The sequence below is a fragment of the Cupressus sempervirens genome, chromosome 5 (genome assembly GCF_028749045.1).
Source record: "Cupressus sempervirens isolate cs-2001-9-10 chromosome 5, ASM2874904v1, whole genome shotgun sequence".
Taxonomy (NCBI): domain Eukaryota; kingdom Viridiplantae; phylum Streptophyta; class Pinopsida; order Cupressales; family Cupressaceae; genus Cupressus; species Cupressus sempervirens.
In genome coordinates, this window is record NC_143122.1 from 358,290,639 (window position 1) to 358,305,957 (window position 15,319).

At 36.3% G+C, this 15,319-nt stretch overlaps 1 protein-coding gene across 1 annotated transcript in view; it reads left to right on the forward strand.

The window, feature by feature from the left end:
- Positions 1-15,319, forward strand: part of LOC149556207 (cysteine synthase-like) — a 44,053-nt gene that overhangs the window by 14,488 nt on the left and 14,246 nt on the right. The window contains exons 6-7 of the mRNA XM_089830339.1: positions 8,103-8,154; positions 8,301-8,380. Coding sequence (XP_089686465.1) covers positions 8,103-8,154; positions 8,301-8,380 — 132 coding nt within the window. The remainder of the gene's footprint in view (positions 1-8,102; positions 8,155-8,300; positions 8,381-15,319) is intronic.

Genomic DNA, 15,319 nt, shown 5'->3' on the forward strand with positions numbered 1-15,319 from the left:
TCCAACCCACACATTCCCAACAGCCTTAGCCCAGGAAACTTGAATAATCAAGCTATATCTTAGACCAGGTAGGGTGTCATGTAGAACACCCCGGTGTGCTTTGCATTCTTAGCCTCCTTTAATGCCCTCAATTGAAGGTCGATGCCAATGTTGATAATCTTTGCCTAGGCGAATCTCACCGTTCCTGATAAAATCCTATCTATGTAGTGGTACATCCATGGTTGAAGTATATCTCTCTGTAGTTCGCCCATTACCCGATTTAACATCACAATAAGGTCTCCAATCTCCCACTTGAAGTTCAATATGGTTAACTTGCCTAGTCCCAGTATCTTAGAGTAGTGCTGCCATGGTTGAGCCATCCACTCCTCATTCATGCTTTTCACAGAAGCATCCACTTGGTTAGAGTAGTGCTCTTGGGTGATATAAACCTCGGCTCCTTGAGAAGGTATGTTGAACGCCATGGCTATATTCCTTGTTGATAGCACAACCAAAACTTTCCTTTCCTTCCCGCATTCAACGGTCTTTGTTTGAGCATTATAATTTTTTGCACATTCCAGGATCAACTCCGGACATTGCATTGTAGGAGGGAAAATAGAGACATCAACAATCCCACTTTTCACTATCATTTATGCCATCTTTGAGTTGGGCACCCTTGTCATCCTTTGCCTTACTTGAACCATATCAAGGGGACCTAGATTGGGATCTCCAATCTTCTTGTATTTTGGAATGAAGGGTGACGGTGCCATATCCTTGGTGTCCTTCCTTGCTAGGACCTGCCTTGCCTTTTTCCTATTTCCAGTCATCCTTCTACCTGCCACAACAAAATGTAAGTCAGACTCGAGATCAAACATAGATGGCATGCAAGGAAATTGAGGAAGGAGACTATAAATCTTGGAACATTAAAATATCTCTAAAGCATTAACAAAAAATGTGGGGCCTAACATCCTTCCTTGAACAAAGATTTCAATTGCTCACAACAAAGTATAAGTCTGCCATAAATCAGATTTTTACTTAAAGCATAGGATGATTGGCAGCCAACAGGATTCAATGCCCATCCTTACCCTTCGAGCTCTCTAAAATCTGGAAATGCCACTCCCCTAAAGGATAAAAGCCACCCCCCAACTTAGCCCACACTACCCTTTCAAAGTCCCAAACACTGCTTGCTACAGGCAGGGGGAAAGATTTGCTCCTAGGAAAATTGCTGCCAAAAAGCAGGCCTGAAAGTGATGCAAAAATCAGGAAAATCGCTGCCAAAGATTGGAGAAGGCCTGCTGCTAAAAGGCAGAGAAAAGGCACTGCTAGGATCAGAGGAAGCTGCTGCTAAAATCAGATGAGAATCACTTTGGTTTGGTGCCTCAAATGCCAAGAATTTCCCCCTCTTATAGGCATCAACGGTAACACCAAAAGGGGCTGACCTGGCCTTAAAGATTCAAAATTTTCAACTTAAAATTACCCCCCAAACTAAAGGTGGACCTACTGTTTTTGCCCAGAAAATTTGAATTTTATTGCAAATAAAATCACAGCCATTGGGGAGAGGGCCACCTTAACATCCAAATTCTGAATTTTCACATTTAGGAGGCAAAATGCTTCCTCGTTGGACTGCTCCAGTGCTTGGTAGTAAATGAGAAGGGATGGGGGAAATTTTGGAAGATGCGGAATTTCTACCAAGGGGGGAGATTTTGGAAGATGCAAAATTTCCATTGAGGGGGAGATTTCGGAAGATGAGGAACTTCCACCAAGGGGGAGACTTCGGAAGATCTGAAATTTCCACCAAAGGGGAGATTTCAAAAGATGCGAAATTTCCACCAAGGCGGAGATTTCAGAAGTCCTGAAATTTCCAACAAGACTTGGTATTCTTAAGGTTTCCTCATTCTAATGTTCCTTGGCGATTCCTTGCCCTATTCTTGATTGTGACAAGCTTAAGGGGCTTTCTAATGAAAGGTTCATGAGGCACAAAACTTGGTGAAGGTTTTGCAAATGGGGTTGCAAGCATAGTGGGTTTAACCATGGATGAAACTCCGTAGTTAAGTGCACTCAAGCTGGAGTGGTACTGGGGTATGTGACTTCCTAGGAAGTCCCAGTGCTTCACCTCTATGAGCATCACCTAGGTCCAATTCGTGTTAAGTGTTCCATTCATTCTCATGAGAGATGGGTTATGTAAATCACTACTCATGAAACATGGGGTGAATGAGTTTGACAAAAAAAAACTACACAGTTAAATCCTGATGGCAATATGACAATATAACCAAGGTTGCATGGGTACGTGGGTACGGGAACGGGAACGGGTACGGGTACAGATATTTTTCAAAACAGGGGACGGGGGTACGTGTGTATGTCTAATTTTAATATTTTATATATATATATATAATTATCTTATAGAAAATCTGAAAATCAAAATATCAGTCATGAGTCATGACATTGAGCATCCAAAACAAGAAATCCAAAAATGTTTAAAGTTTAAAGTTATAAATTTTAATATATGAAACTGTGATAGTATGCTGAAGATTGTGATTGAAGGGTCTGGGAATTGCTCTGCTGTTTGAAGAAGTACTCACTCAACATTGATATTAAGAACAAGATGCCATACTGGCTGAGAAAATCAGAGAGGCCATACATGCTGAGGTGAGTCTCATGAGTCTATAAGCTGGCTGTACATGTCCAGGAGGGTTTATAACAGTCTGCAACAGTTCTGATATATGCCACAGCAATCAAAAATACCTGAAATCTAAGTCATACCAGTTTGAGCAAGGTTAGGAAAGGAGATATGAGGGTCTGAACTCTGAAGCAATCTAATGGTTTCGTTCATACTGGGTAGAGGGCTGAACAAATTTAAGGATAGAAAAGGAAGTGTTGTAGCATCCTGTATCTGCATAAATTTATAATATATACTACTGCTGAATGTTTAAAAGTTTAAAGTTTTGAACTTTAGAGTCTAGATACTTAACAGAGAAGACAAACTTTAAATACAAACAATAACAGTAATAACTTCATAATGATAAAGATACTTAACAGAGAAGACAAACTTTAAATACGAACAATAACTTCATAATGATAAATCATATAGATAGGACATATTGATATTAGAAATGATAAACTTCTAGTTTAAACTTAAAAGTTTAAACAGTGAAAATCAGAAAAAGTTTATGACTTTATAGATTATCATCTATTGTTAATCAGCATTGTACCAAAGTCTCAAACTGATTACATATCGAAATAAGCTTGATAAACAGCAAGCTGATATGCAAACAAAAAACTAAAACAAAAATCAGACATCTTAATCTATTTTCTAGTCTTCTATGTCTTCATCATCCATATCAAGGTCCTCAGTTATGATGCTGTCCAAATAATCATCACTCTCGAGCTCAGGTTCCTCTGCTGGTAGAATAATAATAGGCAAGTCAATAAGGCCATCTACTTCAACCTCTCCATCCACAAGGGCAGCAAGTTCTCCATCAGGTGAGATTTGATCCCATTTTGATGAAGGACCATCATTGTATCCAGGATCTAGACGAGAGAGGAGACGAAGTGAGCTGTGAATGTACACCAATTTCTCTGCTTTCTTTGACCCCAAACGGTTTCTCAATAGTGAATGGATGAACCCATAAGTACTCCAATTTCTCTCACAAGATGAAGAGCTAGCTACTTGTGAGAGCAATCTTATGGCAAATGATTGCAATTCAGGAGCTTCACCTCCATGGTTCCACCACCACTCTATAGGGTCTATCTTTAATTTCATATCATATAAAGCTTCCACAGAACCAAACTTACCTTTCCCACGTGAAAACTTATTCCATTGACTCCTTATAATTGCAGCATCCTCACCTCGGCCATAGATCTTTTTTATTGCAGCCCAAAATCCTTTCATTACCTCTCTATCCTGATGTGGAGCCCTCTTCCCAGTCACTTGTATATCATGCCATTTAGGATTAAGAGCATACGCAGCACAATGAAGAGGTGTGTTAAGCTTATTCCATCTTCCATGTAACTTCTCCTCTATCAAAGGATATAGAGAAGGGTCTTTTATATCAGTTATTGTCTTCACTTTTTCACACATGGAATCTATTGCTTCATAAATTTCTCCCAAACATGCCTTATCTGAATCTGCATATCCGATCAGCTCACATATGGGCTTAATAAACTCCACAACAAATTTCACATCAGCCCAAAAATGCTCATCAAGAATCATACCTCGCACCTCAACAGCAGTATCTGAAGTAGATTGTCTCCAAGCTGTCCATGCTTCACTAACAACTATGGAACACAAAGCTCCCTTGACTTCACAAAGGCGGTCAAGAAGAATGAAGTAAGAAGCAAAACGTGTATCAGCAGGTTTGAGTAGCTCCACCTTGGCAAATTTACGATAGATGGCTTGTGTGTGGTGGTGATTGCATATAAACATTTGTATTTTTCTCCCCTTCTCAATGAGATCTGTAATCCATTGAAACTTGCTAATGTCTTTGAGTGCATTATTCAACGAATGCACACAACAGGGTGTCCAAAATATATGCTTGTACTTTTTTTGCACCAACATACTTGCTGCTTTACAAACAGGGGCAGCATCAGTAACAACTTGGACCACATGTGTAGCCCCCACCTCCTCAATGCCCTCACATAGCTGGGTGTGTAGAAATTCTGCATTTTTTTCTTGCCCTGAACAGTCTATTGCCTTCAAAAAATAAGGCCCTTTGCTGCATGTTACCATGATGTTAAGTAATGGACGATTTCTAGCATCTGTCCACCCATCCATCACAATACTGCATCCCTCTGTAACCCACACTCTTTTCAGTGTTGTAGTTTGTTCATCTAATCGACTTTTCTCTTTATCAAGTAAAGTAGTGCGAAGCTTTTCATATCCAGGTGGTTTATACCCTGTTGGCGCATGAAGGATAGCTTGGACCATCTCAATGTAGAAAGGGGAGCGAGAAACATTAAATGCAATTCCATTTGCATAAAAGAATCGTGCAATTGCTGCATCAACAGCATCTCGACCGATCACATCAAACAATTCTTCAATGGGATTTGAGCTGCCAATGTGTTGTCTCTTGCGGGCTACATCTGTAGTTGAGACATCTACTTCTGAATCTCCATGTTGACTCTGTACATGCCCTGTTGTTGAAGCATGAGAGCTCTTCTTAGCAACTTTCCCTTCAGCCCTTTCTTGCTCCCTTATAAGATCATATCGTTCCACCTCATTTGTACAAGGATCAACACCTACCCCAGATATGTGAAGGAAGTGAGCCTTCACTCTTGTGTAAGAACCTTTCCATTTCAAAGGGCAAAGCTTGAATGTGACCTCGGCTGATCCACCTGAACCCTTCGGCCCTCGAACACGATCAACATACTTCCACAAAGGATACAACGCTTGCTTTCCTCCACCTGACATTCTACCTGGAAAAATTTAAAAAAAATTCAATAATTACTGTCGAACTGTTGAGAAGATATTGTATAGCAAATAAAAAAGAATTAAAGACTTAAAGTTGCTTTATATTGCTTTATATTTTAAATTTAATATCTAAAATAAATTTCACTTTAAAATTTAAATGATTATTTAAATTGTAAACATCTATTTAAAATTTTAAAAATCCATATTGATATTATAATTTAAATTTTTTAAAATTTAAGATGATCGTGTATTGTTACAAGTCAAAATACTAAATAGTAAACTACTAAAGGATAAATTAATTTAATTAAATCAATAAAATAATACTTCAACTAAATTTTATCAATTTTAAATTATATAAAAAATTAAAAATTAAATAAATACTAAAGTTAAACAATAACATTTAAAAATTAATTTCAATAAAGTTATAAAATGTATAAATATTGAAATTTAAAAATATTTATTAATTTTATTTGGTTTAAGACTTTAAACTTTAAGTTTAGTATTTACTATAGTTACGTAGTTCCATCATATATTATTATATTAAAATATTAAACTTTGTTAAAAGTTAAAACTGAAAGTGAAAACTTTAAAACTTAAAAGTTTAAAATAAAACTCAAACAAAATTTAAAAACGTTGAAAAATAATATTGTGTTTTGTAAATGCGAGCAGAACTTTTCATCAGCAAAATAAAAAATTAAAATACCTCTGTGCGAGCGCCGAGTCTGAGGTTGTAGAAAAATGGGGTGAAGCGTTTGAACTTTGCGTGGCGTCTAAGAAAAATGCGTGAAACTGTCTTTGCCTTCCGTTTTCCGACTTTCTTTGACTTGCGGCTGCGTTAAACCTTGTCTTCGACCTGCGTTCAACGTTGTCTTCGACCTGCGTTCAACCTTTAACCTCGTCTTTGACTTGCTCGTGGATGGAGAGTGTTTAATGCCGCGTTTTGGTAATATAACGCCGCATTTTAGGTTACACTTTATTTCAACTTTCCAGCACGACAAATTGTGCCGCCTCTACCTTTTCAAAAGCTGACGTGGCATTTCACAATTTAGGAAATGTGCCCTAGTCCGTACTGGGATACGCGTACCAGTACCTGGTACGTGTACCAGGGGTCTGGGTACGCATACCCGTGCAACCTTGAATATAACTTTTATTAGTATTTTAATAATAGTTTTTAATTAATAATATTTATTATTGGACAGCTATATTATAGTTGTTGATACATTTTTAAATCTTCAATTAAACTTTTGATCTGTTTAATTATTATTTATTAATTTAAATATTAATGATCAATATATTTGTTTTATTCATCAAATAATGAAATTTATTTATTAATTGACTTATTTACAACTAGTACTGGGATACGTCGGGATGGTGGGATGCCGAGACGAGTTTCTAAGACGCAAGAAAAATGGGCCTCATTTTTGAGACAGCTAGGGGACGACGGCAAGGGGAGGACAAGGTGGGGAGGGGTGTTGTATAGTATACATATAGAACATGAAATGCTAGTTATGAAATGATGTTTCAGTAGAACATACCAAATTAAAATACTTGAACATAGCCAAATTGTAACATGAACTAGAATCATTGAACATTCAACATAGTAATATAATACATACCCAATAGTAACATTCGAAAATCAAAATTCAAATGGAAATTCAAGTACCCATCCTAGCGGTGACTTGATTGGGAAATGGCGGAGGTGGGGGTACTTGGGTACTCAAGTACTCGGTGTGGGGATGTCTCGGGGACGGGTACTTCGAGGTTTGGGAGGGGGGTGCAAGTTCCCGTGTCACAATAATGAAATCCATTTATCTATTTGTTCATCAGATAATAATAAAAATCTTATAAAAGGTAGGGGATATTACGTGATGATTGTGTGTGTACAAGTTTGGATGCAGGAGAAAATCAATTTGATAACTACGATGATCACATCCCAATTTCTAGAGAGTATGTTTATGAGAGTCCACCTGCATTTGTCTACTGCTTTGTAAATATCTAATTTAATAGTCAAATCTAGTTTGTGTCATGAGAGGAAAGGGTGGATAAAAACATGGCTTGCATGCTCAAAAGTTCTTGAACATCTTATCTATTATCTAAAGCATGGTTTGTATGCTTGGACGTATTCGAGCATCTTGTCTATTATCTAAAATTTGGTTTGCTTGCTCAGACTTACCTTTGGATCAGCAAATAACTTTTTACCCAAAATTTCTTCCTTTTCCTATCCAAAAACTTCCCCAATGTTTTGTAGACTCGTATGATACGTTTTGTATTTTGTATATTTTTTTTTGAAGAAATAAAAGTATTTTTGAAGTTCCCAAGTGTTGAGTGAAATTTGTTGTCCTGTCGAGTTTGTGCAGAGTCCAAGAATGAGAACTATGATATTATCGGTATTAGGTATTCACATTCTTCATTTGGTTGCACTACTCAATTTAGAAGAACGATTTATGCACCATCAGAGCATAGAAGAGTATCAGTTAATTTTATTTTATTAATAGATTTGAATGCAGCATATAAACAATACATTATATAGTATGGTCTCGGTGAGATTCTCTATTTTATTTAATATTCAATTTCCTGTGGTATTTGTAATGCTCACTGATTCTCTTACCTGCATCTAAAGTACAAACAATATATTTATGTGGCATTTATTGCTTCTTCAAATGCGGTGGTTGCTGATTGTCCATGACTTATGATATTCTTCAATGTGTTCTATGCTTAGATCTATGGTGTGGAGCCAGCTGAGAGCAACATACTGTCAGGAGGAAAACCTGGTTAAACAAAATTCTCCTAAATTAGTGTTTGAGTCCAGCCTTTGCTTATGATCTTGAAGTAACATGTCAATCATCCAGTTTTCTTTTTAATTTCTGCTGATATTTTGTGCTAAGGAATATGGTTTCTTTTGACTCTGCAATTTCAGGTCCTCACAAAATTCAAGGTATTGGAGCTGGATTTATTCCAAGGAATTTGGATGTGGAGATACTAGACGAGGTCTTACAGGTACAGTGGCCATTCAATTTTTGAACTAGCAAGATGCTGGCATGGTGAGATGCATTCGATTAATGCAGCCACTACTGCATCTGCTTATATTTAATATTAATTGAATTTGGAAGTTTCTTGTGCCTTCTCAGGCTTCTCTTTCTGTGATATTTGTATGCCATTCTGAAAATAGGAAAACCTCTGGCTTGCCCTTACTAGTAAGACTACAATCATTTTCTTGCCTCAATTTAATGGTAAATTTATACGCTTTCCTCGATTTGATGGATAACCCAATGTTCTTTAAATATTTATATTTCAAGTTGAAGATTACTTTTCAATTACAGAGAAAATTGACATATCAACATGATAACACAAATCAAGTTCTTGTTTACAAAATACCAAAACATTATTGAGTTTTGTTCTTAGGTTAGTTTATTATAACCATTCTTCCTTTGGGCACTATTTGAAATCTCTTTATAACTATCTTACTTGAATTGGGGTTTCTCGGTGCAATCCCTCGGTCTTGATTGTATTTGAATCTTTACTTCAATCCAAATAACTTCATTCGAGTTATACTGAGCACTGGCCCATTTTAAAAGCTTTTTTCATTGGATCTAGAGTTGAATGGCCCACACTTTTGAATAAATGGCTATTTAGGACTAGCATTTCATGACATCTATTTGTATGAGATATGTTTTTCTTTAGTGTCTTTGAAATGATACTTACAACTCCTAAAATAAATTGTTGCTCATTCTCTAACTTAAATTAAAAATGTCGATGATTACTTTCATTATATCTTTTATATGTAGTTAGATTCTTGGTCATGGTTAAGTAAAGATAATACATTACCTAACTTTTTATAGAAGCAGTAATTCCAAGTGTTAATTCCTGTATTCCTTTTGTTTTTTTGGGATGGAGACAAAGGATAGTGGGACAAATTTTGGGGATTGCAATCTAGGAACCCTTTTCTTGAGATGGTAGGGGATAATATATGCTTTTATTTACATCAATACGAGCCCAATCAAAGGATCCCAAGTTAGGCACTATTACGACCACAAGATTTATTGCTTTGCTATAGAGAAGTCTATTTCTCTTGACAGATTGAATGAATGCCTATGTGGGCTAGTTCCTTTTAGATAGAGAACCTACAAGTTTGTGACAAGGGGCAAACAACTAGTGTGGTTATTAGTTATTAAGGCCCATGCAAATGCCACCATAGAATGGGGTCCTTGTGTGCACTTATCTCCCTATCCAACTTCGCCTGTCTTGTATAGACTTTAAGTTGCAAATAATTTGGTCCACTCATGGTAGATTATAACTTCCTGTGCATGTTGAAAAGGAAGTGTTGAACTTCACCCACCTCTATTGAGTGTTAGGTTGCATGTGCTCATCATAGGATTGAAAAATGGGGTCTTTCTTTTGTACAAAGACCTTTATTTGTCAATGCATGCTATTAAAGCATTCATACACTTCATTATGAAATCTAGAGACATTATTTTGTACTAAGGCCTAGAGCATGACCATATTGGATCATAATGAAAATTAGAGGTAGTATTATGTATTTGGCATTAACCCGTGTTGTTCTTCATCACTTCCTTCACCCTGTTCCCTTGAGTTGACTTGGACTAGACGGATTGGTTCCATTCATTTGCATTAATTGTATGGGTTGTTGCAAATCAGCCATTCTCTCCAAGAATAATGAAAGGTCTAAGGTGCAGTTGGCCTGTGCAAACTTAGAAATTCCTTGTTGGAGAAGGTTTGAAATAATGCATGCAACATGTGGTGATTATAGATAGCATTATAAACATTTGCACATATCTTGCATTGACAATTGTCAACTAGTTTGACCTAGTTAATTTTGCCTACGTCCTTTAGTCTTGGTCATGGAATGCACGCACCAAGGGGTCCAAAAAATATGTTTGTAGGCAACTTAAAGCAACTTTCCCATTGGGTTATACACTTAGGCTACATCTATGACGACCCACACTCACATTCTTAGGGCCATCTTCAATAGTATATTTGAAGATGCAAAGTGTATTTTAGTGGTGCCTTGAACAATCAATAGCTTTAAAGAAGTAAGGGCTTTCTACATGTCATTGTGATATAGACAAGCGTCCACCCATCCTTGTTAACACTTAATTTGCTTAAGATCCATTTGGCCTTCATTTGGTTGATAATAATGCTTATCTTGGAATAACTCTTATCCAAGATAGTGGTCCTCAATTTTATCTCCCTTGGTGGCAAAAATTAAATCTTTTCCTTTTCTACATTAGTCATGGCCTCCTTAAAATAAGGAGAGTAGGCAACATGGAATTGAATGCCACTAAAAAAGAACAATTTCCCAATGACATCAACCACATCATCTTTAACTTGTATTTGTAACAACTCCACCACTAATTCAGGAATTTGAGATGAATTTGTGACTATGCTCCCCCATAGGCTCTGCTATGCTCAACACAAGAAACTTGTTGCCAAGAACTGTCGACAAGTTTTGTGTTATGATAATAGTTGGCATGTCATGTTTATCACCACCACCAAATATTCTCTGTATCTCTACCTTTTGTTTAAGATTTAAGTGTCAAACTATCACATATGCTAATGCCTTTGTCATTGGTGTGAAGGAGGCACACATTCACTTTGGTAATGCTGCCATAGAACTAATGGGCACAAAAATGAGTTTTTCATAGCCAGGCCTCCCTTGAAATGGTAGATTTGTTTGATTGTATCTTTGAAGCAAATCAGTTTAAAGAGGTCTTTCTTTTAAATTGACACTTGGAGCTCTGCTACGCTCAACACAAGAAACTTGTTGCCAAGAAGTGTCAACAAGTTTTGTGTTATGATAATAGTTGGCATGTCATGCTTATCACCACCACCAAATATTCTCTGTATCTCTACCTTTTGTTTAAGACTTAAGTGTCAAACTATCACATATGCTAATGCCTTTGTCATTGGTGTGAAGGAGGCACACATTCACTTTGGTAATGCTGCCATAGAACTAATGGGCACAAAAATGAGTTTTTCATAGCCAGGCCTCCCTTGAAATGGTAGATTTGTTTGATTGTATCTTTGAAGCAAATCACTTTAAAGAGGTCTTTCTTTTAAATTGACACTTGGAAAAATTCCCAAATTCCTTGAGAAGGGCAATTGAAACTGGTAATACTTCCAATTGAACTAATTTCCCCTACTCCTTGTTTGACTTTTAGTTTTTGGGTTCGTAGGCTTTTCATTGTCATTTCTGCAATGGGAACTCAAAATGTTATTGGAAGATGTAAAATTAATGATTTAACTTCAATACTTAATACGAACACAATGGCTCCAGACATAAAAAAATTCATTGTTTATCTGACCACAATTCACACAAAGCTCAAATGTTGACTATTCACTAAAAATGTGATCCCTATTTGACTATTTAAGCAACAAAGCTAAAACTAATAACTAAAATAATTAAAAATCAAAATACTTAATAGATAAAGCTAAATGATCTTAATTTGCTAGATCTTTATAGTTTTCTACAAGTCTTTGAGAACAACCATTCTATAGAAGACACAAATAATTCTCTTTTGAGTTTTGAGTCATTTTCATCTTCAATAAATGTCATACATGTTAGGGAAGAAGTGAATCTTTTTCTGAAGATATCAAAGAATGATTGACCAAAGAAATAAAATGGTGCTAGAGATTTGTATTCATATGCTTGCTTAGGTGATAGGAAATGATGACATGATTGTCTTCTTTATCCTGAGGAAATATTCATTGAAGTTGATTGCTCCAGTGGAATTGAAGCGAATTGTTTTATTGAAGAATCAACAATGTGGAATGATGTGAGAAAGTAAGCTTCTAGAAGATGGTATTTTTCAACATGTGTACTTTGATAATAATTTGATGCTTGGGGATTCAAGCCTTGATGGTCTTTTAGATTGAAATTTTGTCAGCTCAAAATTACCTTCACAATACAGATCAAAGCTTTTATAAAAAGCCCAGGAGACGAAATTAATCACAATTCAAAGGGGTGGGTCAATATTAAAAAGGTGTACTAACTATTAGCAAGGGAGCCAACTGAGGTTCATTAATGAATAATTATTGGCAATTATCATCAAACAGTATGCAAATTAAATTCCAAGGCAGTGGTTCTTCGAAGGAGGTATACAAGACATTAAGAGATATTACAAGGCAATGCTTCATGCAGAGAGTCATCCCTTGCATAATGAAGAGGTACAACCTTCTCCAATAAAGGAAGATATAAAAGGATAAAGAATTCATTTGGAAAAACATCATCTACAAGCAATTATTACAATTAGATCATCAGTCTAGAACAAAAACACAAAATATACTCAACAACACATAACTTAAGAAATTCATTCAATTATAATAACATTCGAATGTTATCAAGGGATTGATTGTCAATCCATCAAGAAATATAAACTTGCATTAGTGTAGCAAATGCCTAGTCATTGGTTTTGAATTCTAGTTAGTACTTGTAAACTGGATGGAATCTGAGCACAAGAGTGGGTAAAAGTTTGGAGGGACAGGGTTTTTTCCTACCTTTGACAAATTGGGGACAGGGTCCTTGGTTTAGATACTATTTAGGAACAGGCACTCCTTGGTTTTGTTAGTGTTCAGTTAGGGACAGAGTCTTTTAGGTCAGTAGATTTGCAAGGCTTATACCGAAAATTCAGTATTTGATCAGCTTTGGGTACAGTGCTATGATCTATTGACCTGGATATATATCCTAGATATGTAATTGATGACTGTTGAGAAATCTTTTGTCATATATTGAGTAAATATTATTATTTCAATGAACAATTCAGCAATATTCTAGGAGGCATTCCACACTTATGAAGAAATATTATTGAAGTTGATTGCTCTAATGGAATTGACAAGAATTGTTCTAACCAAGGACCAACTGTGTGGAAGCATGGATGACAAAGTAAGCTACTAGAAGATGGTATCTTTCAACATGTGTATTTTGATAATAATTTAATGCTTGAGGATTCAGATCTTGATAATCTTTCCGGTTCAACTCCAAAAGTTGTTCAACCCAAAACACAATTGATGAAGATGGGAACAAAGCATTCCCATGCCATGGTTCCCTATTGATTTCAAATCTGGATTTGGTAAGTTAAAAGTTGGTGAATAAGATTTTCTTTCAACAACTTAACTTTTTCCAAAAGTTAATAGTTGGTTTGAGTTTAGGATTGTGTATGTTGAAGAGATAGGTGTAGAGATCAAATGTTTAGGAGGTTTAGTATCTTCATTTGCTATAGAGGTTATGAGTTTCGTAAATGGTTTTGTGTAACCCATTTTGTTTCATTTGCCATATTTCTCTTTTGAACTACAGATCCTTTTCTATGCATACAGTGCTATTCCACATATGCTGATGATAGATTCACTTTCCTGATTCTAATCAAATGGTGCTAAGAAATGAATATAGAAGTAACTATTTATGCTTGAGAAACGGGGTATAAGCTTCATATTTTGGATCAACTCATGTTTATTGTTTCTATTATTATATCCAATGCACAACAATTTATCACACTCTATGTTTGCTCGAAGCATAATCATTGTGATATCCCCTTTCTCGAACATGATTAAATAATAAATAAATAATGATAATGTAGTGTTTACCACCTAGGGTACAGGTAATTAATGCATTCTAGTGATAGAGAAATGTAACATATACAAGCAAGTGCAATGTAACATAGAGAACTGCCATATCTTTCATTAATATTAGTCAAGTTAACATCAAAGTGATAAGAACAACACTAGTGATACCAGCTTTATCCAAAATTCCTTGGTCTCCCTTGTCATCTTGTGTGCCTTCATATCAATCTTTTTATCATTGTCTTCTGCTATGTGAAACACTCGTATTAACTCCGCAGAGTGAATGAAACCATCAAGTTTCGCCCGAGATATGGAAAAGTGCTTGTTTATGAGTGTTTGTCGAAGGCGCCTAGCATTACTTTGAGTGCGCTCTTTTAATATTTAATACAAAACACATGTATCTGGATTGCTCATTGTACTTGTGCCCTCTTCAAACTTTGTTTTATCAAGTCATCCTTTGGTGTGTCTTACCACCATTTCTTGCATTCGAGTCCATTCAAGCCCTCAAATGCTACCGTCTATGTTGTTACTGCATCCCTCGAAGGAGCCTTCATGTGTACTTATGGCCTGATTTTTTTCTTTCCACTGGCACTACTGGCACTAGCACTGACATTTATGTTGCCTACTACTTTCATGTTCGAAGGTAAAACACATGCACTTTTGTCCATGGTGAAGCTACTTGATTGTGACTGTAACTTAGCTTTCCAATTGCTTTTGCTTGCTGAATCCATAACTATTACTTCCTTGTCGTTTTGTGTAACAAGAGGGAAAAAACAGTTAGGTTTGGTTTTAATGCTCCATGTGGCTGAGTATGGCTAGTGTATTCTTTTCTCCTTCAGAATTTTGCTAACAATCTCTGTGGTGAACATAAGACTTTTGCAACTTAAAACTCCTTTGGTAATATGCACTCTTTCTTTCTGTATGTGTTCCTTTTATGTCGTACGATTCACCTTCTCTACTTTGTCATGTTTGGCACCTATCCTCTGTACTTGTCCGTTGCATGTGCTCTAATTTTCTTGTGCCGTATAGAGTGTTTTTGTCTTATTGCCTTCTTGTTTTCCCTTTGTTTGAATCGTACGAGCATTCTCTATCTCTATATGTCGTGGATTTTTCATCCAGTACACACAGACTACCCTGGCGTCTTTCTACCCTTCTACCCTTCTCGCTAGCTTTCAATCCTTCAATCCTTCACCATATGCTTATGTCTTCCTTCAAATTTATGAAATATAATAATGAATAAAACCTCCACGTGTTTTGATATGGCATTTCACTCCTTGTAGCGTCCACGCCTACTGTACAGTCTTAATAAGACTGTCCCTTATTCAAACTTCTGTCCTGATGCATTTTGCATTTCCCCATGTC